This window comes from Corythoichthys intestinalis, chromosome 2, assembly GCF_030265065.1.
Source record: "Corythoichthys intestinalis isolate RoL2023-P3 chromosome 2, ASM3026506v1, whole genome shotgun sequence".
Lineage (NCBI taxonomy): Eukaryota > Metazoa > Chordata > Actinopteri > Syngnathiformes > Syngnathidae > Corythoichthys > Corythoichthys intestinalis.
The window spans coordinates 44,671,187-44,684,686 of record NC_080396.1 but is presented as its reverse complement, the minus strand read 5'-3'; the positions used below and the strand labels follow the sequence as shown (position 1 = coordinate 44,684,686).

At 37.2% G+C, this 13,500-nt stretch overlaps 1 protein-coding gene across 4 annotated transcripts in view; it reads left to right on the top strand.

The window, feature by feature from the left end:
• Positions 1-13,500, top strand: part of LOC130912452 (diacylglycerol kinase zeta-like) — a 115,374-nt gene that overhangs the window by 18,145 nt on the left and 83,729 nt on the right. For 2 of the 4 annotated variants that reach the window (XM_057830554.1, XM_057830552.1), the window contains exon 1: positions 3,810-6,993. The exons of 1 other annotated variant lie outside the window; for it this stretch is intronic. Coding sequence is in view for 1 of the 3 variants with exons in the window: in XM_057830557.1 (XP_057686540.1) it covers positions 3,528-3,799 (272 nt within the window). In the remaining 2 variants the exon portion in view is untranslated. One more of the 4 variants, XM_057830557.1, reaches the window with a different exon arrangement.

Here is a 13,500-nt window from a genome sequence, read left to right as displayed (position 1 = left end):
CTTTTTTAAACCCTGACCCATTTTCATGCCTGACAATGACACTGAAGAAAAAAAGCAATTTGACGATTCCCGACTCCATCCCTAAAGAAGCACTTTGTTAAAATATTGTTCAAACTATGTCATTAACCCACAGCTTACACTCAGTGTCTGTTAACCTGTTCTCTGGCTTTGGTCACCTGTCACTTGCAACATTCTTGAGGGAAATTGTGACATTATTTTAAATCGCCATCATAGGTCAATATTGCACACCATGGTGGTTATCTTACATTATAACATCGATGTTAAAGATGGAAGTAGTGACCCAGGTATGTAAACCATTTTGCTGTGCACATAGCCAAAAGCTCAATTACCTCTTTAGATTTTTAAAAATCAATTTTACTCAACATTCCCAATAAACAAACATCAAACTGGCAACTGGCAATGAATTAAATACAATACTATAAGACAGTAATATATAAAATGATGTAAAAGAAATGCAATAATAATAATAATGATAGATAGATAGATAGATAGATAGATAGATAGATAGATAGATAGATAGATAGATAGATAGATAGATAGATAGATAGATAGATAGATAGATAGATAGATAGATAGATAGATAGATAGATAGATAGATAGATAGATAGATAGATAGATAGATAGATCTAGAAAACTTGAGTTTTCTAAAATTAGCGGTGGAACTTTAATGAGTCAATTATGATTAAGGCGGCACGGTGGCTGAGTGGTTAGCACGTCTGCCTCACAGTTCTAAGATCAAGGGTTCAATCCCGGGCTTCGGCCTTCCTGTGTGGAGTTTGCATGTTCTCCCCGTGCCTGCGTGGGTTTCCTCCGGGAACTCCGGTTTCCTCCCACATCCCAAAAACATGCATGGTAGGCTGATTGAACACTCTAAATTGTCCGTAGGTATGAGTGTGTGCGTGAATGGTTGTATGTCTCCTTGTGCCCTGCAATTGGCTGGCAACCAGTTCAGGGTGTCCCCTGCCTACTGCCCCGAGTTAGCTGGGATAGGCTCCAGCACCTCCGCGACCCTCGTGAGGAAAAGCGGCATGGAAAATGAATGAATGAATGAATGAATTATGATTAATTAATTACAGAAGATTTATTGAGTTGAAAAAACAAACACATTTTAACAGCAGGTTACATTCCAAACATGGAAGCTGCCAGCAACACAAACCTTTGCCAGTGCATTATTTCCTTTTACACTGATTACTATAACAGACATATTCGCTCGGCTAATAGCTGCCAAATGGAGGTGCCTGATGAAATAATAACAAAAAAATATACATTGATTTAAAAAGTGTTTTTTGACAACTATATCTTGTTCTGGTCTTTACATGATTAACCCTCGAAACAAAGGGATGCAAGGATGTTCTGAGCGAGTGTTAGTCAGGCCGAGACGACGAGGCGGACTCAGCTGCGTAGTTTTAGGCAAAAGACTTTTATTTAGAAAACAAAGGTTCTTTCGCTGGCACTCGGGGATGAGGAAAAGTACCAACATAAAGCGCTCCAAACGGAGGAAAAAGCCAAGATAACTATGATCAAAAGTTCAAATGAAAAACACTCCGAATGGAGGATAAAATGTAGACAACTACGATTGCTATGAGACAAGGATGATGTGACCAACATAAGTAGTAAGACACTTCTGCACAAGACAGGGGAAACTAAGGCAATATATACACACGAGCTAATGGGGAACAGGTGGTAACAATTGGTGATTAGGTGACAAGAGGAAAGGCAAGTACGCAGACACGAGAAGGGTGAAGCCTTCAAAATAAAACAGGAAATGACAGTGTTGTTGTTCACCAGTACTCCTAGTTTTCCATTTCCTGTTTGTTTTTTTATCTCCTTCATCACCACAATATATTACTCGTTCATATCTGTGGCAGTAACAAGAAAAGTGATGTTACATCCATCCATCCATCCATCCATCCATCCATCCATCCATCCATCCATCCATCCATCCATCCATCCATCCATCCATCCATCCATCCATCCATCCATCCATCCATCCATCCATCCATCCATCCATCCATCCATCCATCTTCTCCCGCTTATCCAAGGTCAGGTCGTGGGGGCAGCAGCTTCAGCGGGGAAGCTTAGACTTCCATCCCCCCAGCCACTTCATCCAGCTCATTTTGGGGCATCCCAAGGCGTTTCCAGGCCAGTCTGGAGACAAAGTCTCCCTAGTGTGTTCTGGGTCGGCCCCGCGGCCTCCTCCCAGTGGGACGTGCCCGTAACACCTCACCAGGGAGGTTCCCCGGCGGCATCCTTATTGCCAAAATGATAAGAGTGTGGAACTTAGTGCAAATGACAACTCTATTCATTAGTACATTTAATGTCTTTGTATACTATTTGATTCAATCATAAACCAAAATCCTTTCAAATAAAAAACGTTTTTAATTACTTGATTAATCAAGATTTTTGAATCACAAAACGGCAAATTAATTAATAATATTAATAATAATAGTTAATATACTTGATAACAATAACAATTGATCATATAATTTTTTTTTTTTTTAATTACCAACAATAGTCACTGGAGCCATACAGGGTTGAATATTGCGTAATTTAGTTGATTCCCCCCCCCCCCCCCCCCCCCCCTATTCTAGTTAGCATTTTAAACCGCAACAACAAACTTTTAGTGAAGTTTTATTTTTGTTCAGGCATTTGAATGGACAGCAAGTAGCGAGGACCTGATCGGGTTTTGTTGTCAACAGTCACTTCCGGGTTTTGAGCCGGGCGGGGATGGGGGAATCGCAACGGGTGTGTGAACGTGAACGTTTCGATCAATGTTTACTGTGTGAGCGTGAGTGTGTCTGTGTGCGCGCGGCTGTTTTGCGTGTGAGTGTCAAGCATATCGTACCTACTCGTGCGTGTTAACGTTTACTTTAATGGAGTACACTGATAAGATTCTGCAAAAATGGGGAGGGAGAGGGGAAGCGAAGAAAAGTGTGAAGTTCTAGAAGAGAAATGGAGGACGAAGAAGCTTTTGAGGAAAAACTGTAGGACTGAGTAGCCAAATACGAAGTGACACGAGAGCGAGCTAATGTAAAAAACTACTGAGTTAGAGAGGAATGCAAGCAAGGATTAGGTCAACACTAATCTCTACATACACACACACCTTGTGTGCCTTGTTTAAAGACCTTTGGTTTGTGGATTATTGACTTTGTAGCGTTTGTAGGGGAGCCATATTTGAAGTCTTTTCGACTCCCTTGAATTGTAATAACATGCTGATTATCCTCACGTTGACATTTGGTGAGTAGTTTGTGTTAAGACAAATGGTTTACGTTGTACCATAATTGAAGTGAGGAGGTTTGGTATTATAAACTTTAGTAGTTGGCGGTCGGCAGTCTAGCGTTGTTGTATGTTTGTTTACACTGGAGATGTTTAGAACTTTTAAACTATTCTTTAATGACTTTGGTTCAGTGTGCTTGAAGAACATTCCACAAGCCTTCATAGCTTTTACTGTCAAAATGAGATAGGCATACCTAACCCTTTAAGCACGGGACAGAAAATTGTCTGTCATGGATATCAACACCGATCGGGTGATTGGTGTAGGAATGAACGTCCACGAATGTTCTCGCAAGGAAAAAACAGATGATGGAGGGAAAATATTCCTTGGAAAAGAGGATGGAGATGGCGCATTTAGTTCCAGCTCCTCGACTTCTTCACTCCACTCCTGCTCCCCTGACACCCCAACAATTTCCAGCCTTCATACTAACTGTATGGAGGAAGAGAAGGAGATGCATTTCGGCTGCTCCAAATCATTCACTGGACTAAAACTCTTCAAGAGAAGGTGAGTCAGATGCATGTGTAACGACGTAAATTGACGGCAGGTGGCGCCACTGGTTTATGAATTACCTCAAGAGAGTTATCAGTTAACCACACTGTATTTTACTGGTAGGGAATCCACAAACTGAATGTAGCTCAGGGGCCAGAGCCCCATTTAATAATCTCTTATTCATTTAATTAAAAATAAATAAATACATCGAACTTCATTTTTTCCCTCTACATTAAAAAAAGGAAAATTCAGTGACTACTCTTATTTATAAATGTATTTTTATTTATTTATTTATTATTATTTTTATGGTTTAAAGAATTACTCTGTTTATTTAAAATGTTTATTCATTTTTATTATTTTGTTATGAAAATAAAGTAATTTTCAAAATATAATTTATACAGTACAGGCCAAAAGTTTGGACACACCTCATTCAACGCAACACAAATAAAGGTCCCAGTCCCATTGATAAAAGCAATAAATTCGACTAATTAACCCTGATAAGGCATATCTGTGAATTGGCAAACCATTTCAGGTGACTCCCTCTTGAAGCTCATCAAGAGAAGCAACCATGTGCAAAAAACGTAATCAGAGCAAAGGGTGGCTACTTTGAAGATATTACTATACAAGAATATTATACATATTTTTAGTTATTTTGCAGTTTTTTTTTTTTTTTTGCTAAGTACATAATTCCACACGTGTTCATTCATAGTTTTATTACCTTCAGTGAGAATTTACATTGTAAATAGTCATGAAAACAAAACGCACAAGAAGGTGTGTCCAAACTTTTGGCGTGTAATGTAAATGACAAATGAAATTTATTATTTATCACCTCCAGAGTGTTATTTGGGCCAAAACTAGAGTGTATTTGTTTTATTCGTTTAGATTGTTTTTAATTACATTATTAATGAATAAAAAAACAATTACTACTACTTCTACTAGAACTATTGTCTTTGTGTGACTATCACATTTTGGGTCAAATAGGGCACACTTGTGCAATACAAAATGTTGGCCTACATAACACAAAATGTAATGTCCATGTATGGGGACAGCAGGTCTTTGTGAGTTTTTTTTTTTTTTTTAATTACCAAAAATAATCGCTTGCGCTGTAAAATTTGCATGATCAATAAAATATAGTTTCTGAATAGCAATAAAATAGTATTCACCTTACGTGACTGCAAAATGATGCAACCTATTAATATATTAACTAATCAAATATTGTTATTTATTCAACTATTTTGCATCACAGGAAAAACAAAGTGTACGTGATGATTTTGAAAACTGGCTCCTGAACACTACAAAGTAAAGTGACATCTGTTTCAAAAGTCTGAGAAAGAAACTTATAATGTACTTTCCATTTAAATTTATAAAGTTGATGCAGGAAAGGAGGCACACATTATTATGGAACACTGCTAAACAAACAAACATAATACTGAAATAATGATAGCTTTAATTACAAATTAACTTAATTTGAAACTAGGGAATGTTTAATTGATAAAGGCATAACTTATTTTGTTGTATGAATGAAAACAGGTGAATACTGTTTGACTGTACAATCTACCATATAATGATAGAACATTTAATCATTATTCTTCTTAATATATGTCACTGGCATACTGATTAAAAAAAACAAACAAACGTATATTTGTTAGCACTGAATAATAATTATTTATTTATAATTAATGATTTTAGGAAAAATAAAACTGACCGTTCGTTCATTTGTTCATTTATTTCCATGATTTTCTCTATAACTTTTGATGTCAATTTATCAGGTTTGCAAGAAATGTGTGTTGAATATGATCAGAATGCCTGGGTTACGAGGTATTTTGACTTCACTATGCTGGAGTCTCGCAATTTTGTCAGCAGTCATTTATTTATTTATTTATTTATTTATAAGTCGCGTAAACAGTACCAAGTTCCCGTTCTTCATGTCAGGATCCCCTCCTCCCTTTAGCAGCGTCACCGCCGTCCTGCAGTTCCTTGCTTGGAGAACTACCGCTTCCTTGTTCTCATGCTGCAGCTACGGTGACTCCTCTTAGGAGTGCCGATCCGGCTTTTTGAGTTCAGATGGCGGGCTCACATTTAGAGAAGCCATGATATCCCCCGTCTCTCGCCTCCCTACTCTTTCTACGGCGCCCTTTTTCTCTCGGCAAGGCGACTCAGTAAAGCCCGAATAGTCATTGAATATAACGGCATTTAACACAACGTACCTCACAGTATCTTAGTTTTTACTTTATTTTATTAATATGACTTATAATGTTTTTGGATAGTTATTTTGAGAGTTACGGGGTATTTAGGGGTAGGAACGGAACTCGTTCGTAACCGAATTACCTGTATTTGAGTAGGTAATTTTGATTTGCCTCTGCAAACAGCCGGATTCTTATTAATATTTAGCTGACTGGATCAGAACTGAATATTATTTGTTTAAATTTAAACTTTTTATTTTGAATGGCCTTTGGAGTGAGGTGATGCAGGAACAACAAAGTGGGCCTGCACTTGCATGATACAGTGTGGTGCAAATTTCAAATCTTATTCATGTGAAGTGAATTCAATTGAATTTTTCACTATTTCAATGCTTAAAGCCCAAGCCCCCCAAGTCAGAGACTTCTTTACTTATGCGTTTATTTTGTTATGTCACTATCTCGTAACTCCTGTCTCAAATGTTTTGCCACAATGAATGCCCGTCTCCAGTTGTCCTTGACCCCCTCCCCTCCCAAAAACATGATCCAAATCAATAGGCATTTTACTGCTCCTTCAGATGTATCCAACTCCATTCACAGTGATTGTTATTAATCACGCCCATTACTGGTAATTCCAGTTGGATGTAGTTTTTGCGTCTAACTGTTGACATATTACAGCTTACAATGAAAGAAAATTCATTTTATTGTGGTACATTACACTGCTGTTGCCTTTGTAACATTGCTCAGTCCATTTCAAGCTGATTCTGTTTCCTGTGCAGCGTTTTGGGAAAATGTACTTGCACTCAGCGTGTCAAGGGAGTACATGCTGGTTTATTTTTGTCCTTAGCTGAGGCTCAAATGCTCTCTTTGCCACACCTTCCTTTCTCTCGCTCTCTCACGCGCTCTCTCTCTGTTTCTCTCGCTCACTCTCACCCTCTTTCTCTCTCCGAGCTACTAGTTCCCTGCCACTATGACATAGAGAAAACAGTAGTAGAGGAAGCATGGCTGGATAGTTTACTTCGGACTTTAAAGGTTTGTTTTTGTTTTTAAATTTTTTTTTTAGCTACTTATATTTTAAATCAACAGTAGCATAATGATAACTATAGTATCAACATGAATCTGGTATGATTTATGTTAGGGCTGATGCAGTTCTGTGTGTTCATTCTAATTGTTACTACTAGGTGTAAATCAACAATTTCACAACAATACAGTACATAAGTCTGCCACAATCTTAAGGATCTTTGATAGATATAATATATTATGTACAAAATAAACAATAATTTTCATGTCACCTAAAGCATTAAAAAACAATAATCAATTGTGATATTTTTGACAATTTTGTTGCTGAAAGATTTAAGATATTTTAACAAAATGTTAAAAAAATGCTTAATTAATTGATGTTTTGATTGGTTAAGCACAATAAAATCTAAAACAATCAGTTAATCGATCCAGATGGATTAATGGTTACTCCTAATTGTTCCTGCTCATTGTTATTATTATACAGTGTCCTTGTTTGAAAAATATTTACAGCTAACAACCATCAGCAATGCTTTAAAAGGGAATGTAATTTACCATTTGTGTAAATTCAATACTTATTTTCTGATGTGATGATCACTTGTGCATCAAACGGAGACTGCAATTAAACATTTAGTTCAAGGCTATTGTAATTAAGACACTAATTTATTCACACACATATTTCAGAGACCAAAAGAAGTTAAAAATCCCAGTGTGGTGAAAAGACAAAAAAAAAAAAAAAAAAAAAAGAGTGTATTATAATACATCCAAATCTAGATTGGTAATTCAGAGAAGTGTGTGGGTTAGCTTGTCTCCTCAGTGCAACTGGAAAGCCTGATAAAAGTTGTGGATAATAACAAATGTTGCTGATAACAGGATTGGCGTTGTATATATAATTTGGCAATTTTAAAAACTCTAATTGGAAAGGCTTGAATGACATGCATGAATGATTGAGCTTTTGCTGAATTTAAAGACAGTTGGAGGGTTGTTCAAAAGTCAAGAATATCATGTCAGCCAATACAATCAACATATACTTTTGGGTTTGGTTTGGTGTGAGTTTTGGTTTGGAGCGATTGAAAAAACACTTTAGGTGTTCATACTTGAAGCTCTCTGAGCTGAAGTCTTACAAAATATGCTAGGGTGCAAGAACTTTGCATAAAACTACTGGAACTAATGTTAGCCTTGAAAACAGGTCAATGACTCATGAAGCCTTCCTGAAAAACCATTGGTTCACTCACAAGAGTGACAGAATATTTGGAGGTTGTTGTGGAACACTCTCAGCCTATTTGCATTCCACACCAGTATTTTATGTGTAAATATTTAACTCAACAGCAGCTCTGGAAAGTCTGAACACGACTTCATGTATTTGTGAAACTTCAAGCCTTTCCATTATGTCATTACTGACAGTCCCGCTTTTCATTGCTTATTGGGTTAGTTTTAGTTTGTTTTAGGTATAATTTAGAGCTGTTTATATCAGATATTTTTTCTTTTTCAGAATCAAATGTTTAATGCTACTATTCTATCGAATAATGGAATATTGGCTGAGAAATATTTAGCATTTCCTTCATTTCCTTCCTTCCATTATTCAAAATATTTTTTAAAAATTAATATTTATGAACCATTAATTTTTTCATTCATTTTCCTTTTCTTAACTAGTTATAGTTATTAATTTGGTTTTGTTTAGTGATGCGACAAAACCAAATAACAATTACTCAATATTATGTAAGGGGGGCTCATCCTTGGCTATAGACAAGTTTCCGTTGTACCGTTGCTTTACTTTCGCATTTCTGCTCGCGACTTCCGTTTTACACGTTCTCTAACCAACTCAACAATGGAGTTTAAGTGGCACTACCCAACAAGTCCCTCAAAAAAGAAAAATATGAAATACCGCATCCATCTGCTATCATCACGACATGGGAGGACAACATAAAGAAATGGCTAAGAGTCACCACAACCCAAATTTTTTTTGTATTTTATTGATTTAATGGCAGTGGAGGGGGAGACGCAATCAGGAACCTGAAAAGCTCCGAGGCATCCAGTACCTGCACAGCAACAAAGTTGAATGTGTCCTAATACATGAGCATGGGAATTTCATGTTCATAAAGGCAGATGTGAAACCAAGATTGTGCCACCACAAAGCAATAACATTGGCGTTGTTAACAGAGGTGGGAGATGTCAAGACTGCAGGCTGCACTTGTGTTGCAGGTCCCTTTGATTCATGTAGCCATGCTGCCGCTGTGTTATGGAAGGTATGTTCTTCCTATCCCTGCATTTTCATGTCCAGCTCTCCAAAAATACTAAAGCTAAAATCTTGCGCATGAAATGACTTGTTGTCTTTGATATTGTTATCACGATGATGATTGTAATTATGATGATTTTTCATATTATTTACTAGAGGTGTGCAAAATTTCCGATTCTTAGATTATTCGCGATTCGGCCGTGGAAGATTCGAGAACGATTCACAAACATCCAAATTCCGATTATTGAAATATGCCAAGTAAAGCGGAAGTACAACACACTCAGCGTGCCGCGCGGTCTTCGGGACGGAACGGAGCGGGAGTAGCTAAACATTATGCTTCTCATTAACCGGCCCCTCGGGTAATGCCAACGCTCAACTCACGGCTCTAGCTCAACTCATGCCACGAGATAAAAAAACACAACAACATACATGACTGCTGCCGAAAAGCTGCTACAAGTAGAGCTAAGCTACATAATGTTACGGTAGATATCATTTATATAGGACTAGATGGATTGTAGACTCGGTAGCGGTAGCAGCACATCTGCAAAAAGCTAGATGCGGGCGTTAGTAAACGGCCGCCATCTTAAAGCAGTAAACTTCCCTGCAATGCTGTTGTAGCGAACCTTCCAAGCAAACCTAATTAACTTTTTATCTAAAATACTCCTAAATCGGTAAAATATTGACTTGAATCTATCTTTAAAATAGTTTTAAAACTTTCACGTCGAAAGTAGACAAAAGGGAAATTATGGAATAACGGGAGCAATTTAAACAACTTTAACGGTTGATTCACAACATTAAATTAATTGAATGTAGTTTAAAGCTGCTGATACAGAATGGGGATTTGAGTATATTATTTATTGTTTTTAACTGTTAACTTGATACTGAAATTGTCGTTTATTTAAGCCTGCGAGGCTTTTTTTTTTTTTGTAACTAATGTATAAAACATTAAAATCAGCTAGTAGCGGGGGGGGGGGGGGGGGGGGGTCATCAATAATCAATTTATAATCGAATCGTAGCCTCTGAATCGTAATCGTAATCAAAACGTTAGGTGCCCAAAGATTCCCACCTCTTGGAATCATTGTCCATTTTGTCCACGGATGATCAACGAAGTCATAAGAACAAACATACAATCTTTTAGTTGGATCATTTAAGTTTAAAGCTGTAAGCCACATCCCTAACTTATTGTCTGCTGCTGGTTTCGATTTATGGGGTATAGTGGGGTACATCCACACTGGTGCTTTGTAGCTGGTTGGTGGTCAAAACATTCCTCTTCACAGAAAGTCCTGCAGCCTACAGTACATTGTGCTGAATCAATTTTGGGAGATTCCATGGGTTCCTCGGGTTTGTTTTTGCGTTTTAACTTTATCTACACACTGCTTACATCAGCCACACTTCATGTTGTTCTGTCTAAACTGGAAGTCCGTGGCAGAAAATGTCAAAGATGGCGCCGCCCATGTTTCGCTGAAGAAACTTGTCTATTGCAATGGCAATTTTATTTACAAGTTGTTCAGAAGTGGTCACTTTTATAGTTGCCTATAAACAATGATTTTTCTTGAACAAAAATAATATATGATAAGGAGAATGTTGTGTAGTTTGTTTTACTGATGTTGTAGGTTGGTCTATCTTTCCATACTTTCTTTTTTTTTTTTTGCTATCTGCGGCTTTGCACCTATGCTACCACTCAGTCGTGTAGTGATTTGATTCTTTGAACACCACCTATCACATTAGGTTCATTTATACTTTTAAAATTACGAATACTTTAATGGCTGTAAATAACCATTTTTTGTAATCATTTGGAGGGTAGTTAAAAAATCAGTACAGAATAGACTGACTTGACAATTTTTTTATTAAAGTAAATTGAATATCATTTACTTATATAGGCGGCACCGTGGTAGAATGGTTAGCACGTCCGCCTCAAAGTCCTGTGGAGTTTGCATGTTCGCCCCCTGCCTGAATGGGTTTTTTTCCGGGTACTTCAGTTTCCTCCCATATCACAAAACATGCATAGCGGTCTGATCGAACACTAAATTGTCCCTTGGTATGACTGTGTATGCGAATGGTTATTCGTCTTCTTGTGCCCTGCGATTGGCTGGCAACCGATTCAGGGTGTACCCGGGTGCCCATAGTTAGCTGGCTCCAGCACCCCTGTGACCCTCGTGAGGATAAGCGGCTTGGAAAATGAATGAATGAATATCGTTCAGTTCCTGTCAGAAAATAGGCAAAAAATCATTCAAGGATTAATGTGATATTGTGGATACCTGATTAGCACAGCCACTGTTCTAAGTAGGGATGTTCCGATTCTTATTTTATGACTTACGATCTGATTTCTTTCAAGATATGTTTTGCCAATAAAAGGGGTGAAAGTTGCTACAATTTCTTGCCGGAACGCCCTGACATTTAAGGTCGCTACTGACCTTTTTTTTCTTTGTTTGGGGGGTGTCAAAACTCCTAAAACAACTAAAATGCAAAGAAAACGGCTTCTGGGACAGTTATACCTATAACACACAACAAAACACAACAGATCTTACACATGCATTAGGCTCCTGCATGTGACAAGGCATACAGAAGAAAGTGATTTTATTCAAATTTGTATTTCTTTTAAAATAATTGCTAACAAAAACATCAGTAACCCCAACCTCCCCCCTAATTTTTATTTTCCCTTCCTCACATCTAAATGTAAAACCTCAATTTTAACTGCCTTAGAACATCACTTTAGAACATAGGATGTACATTAAAACTGAAAATAATGTAAGCATTACATTATTTAAAAAAAAAAAAAAAGATAATTAACATAAATGAACAAAAATAAGTACAAACGAGCCTTACATTATGCTCATTGAAATGGAATATATTTTATTCATAGTTATTAAATTGTTATGTTTTTATATTTTTAAGATAACATAAATATTTACAGTTATAAGGAAATAAATAAGTAGCCTAACATAAATAAACAAAATCAGGTCCAAATGTGCACATTAACATGGAAGATGTTCTGAACCTCTCCTAAAACTTGACGGCAAATGTCCTTGGTCAAAAGCATAATAAGTTATCTCCAATCGTGAACGGTTTCTTGGCTTTATCAATATGGCTCACCACGTGTTATGATGCTCTCAGTGCCTTCACTTTTGTTGCCTCGTTTGTTAGCTTTTAGCCACATATTATACAGAATGGACTTGGTTGTAGGCTCTTTTTCTGGCTTAGCAAGTGGCCTTTTCCCCATTAAAAAAATGTCCAAAGACGTCACCGCCCGCAGCACACTGCCAACAGCAGCTAACGGTACTGTTTTCATTGACTGACTCTGGGCTGAAAACAACCCAGAAAGGGCGGCCAACCACTAGAGGGCGACATACACACATCTCTACTCAGATTAGTCAATGGATAGACAGGCATATTGATGTGTCAAGATGCACAGGCCCGATTTTTTTTCTTTTTCTTTTTTTGTTGTTCCAGAAAACATATATGTATTTTAACCAGTCCGAGCTAACTATCCATGCTGATCACATGTCAGTCTCTCAGTCAATTGAACAAACAACTGAGCCCAGGGTGGTTTGCTGCGTGCATGCGCACATCGATGGGACTCGTCAGATACAGGGAGACAGAGCCGACGGACTGAACTCCATGGAATAAATAAAAAATTAATATCAGTGGAAATGGATGATGCTACACAAGAACATTATTAGACTTCTTGTTAACACTTGTGTGTGTAAATCTGACGTTGATGGATGGATACATATTTGCCTAGTGGTTTGATTTACAGCAGCCACGTAACCACAGTACCTGATGGTACTGAAAACACCTGACTACTGGATACTAGATTGTATTTTGTGACCAAATCCGATACTGTCTGATACTCTATTAGGCCTGAACGATATTGGAAAAAACTATTGCTGCTATTTTTTTGGGGTTTGCAATATTATATTGAGATATTAAAAAAAAAAAAAAAAAAAATATATATATATATATATATATATATATATATACATATTTTTAAAGACATTTTCACTAGATGACTTGAATAGCTGTTTGGAAAGACTTTAGATGACTCGCAATGACCAGTGTACAGTGATCCCTCGTTTTTCGCGGTTAATGAGGACCAGAACCCGCCGCGATAAGTGAAAAACTGCTAAGCTGCGCCCCCCGCCCCCCAAATTTTTATTTTTTTGTGTGTGTGCTCAATGTATTTATTCAGATTTAGCATTGGAAAGAGATACATGTCAGGCATGTTTTTTTCTCACTTTTTCCCCAAAGTATGATTTTAAAAAACGTATATACATATTAATAAAAGG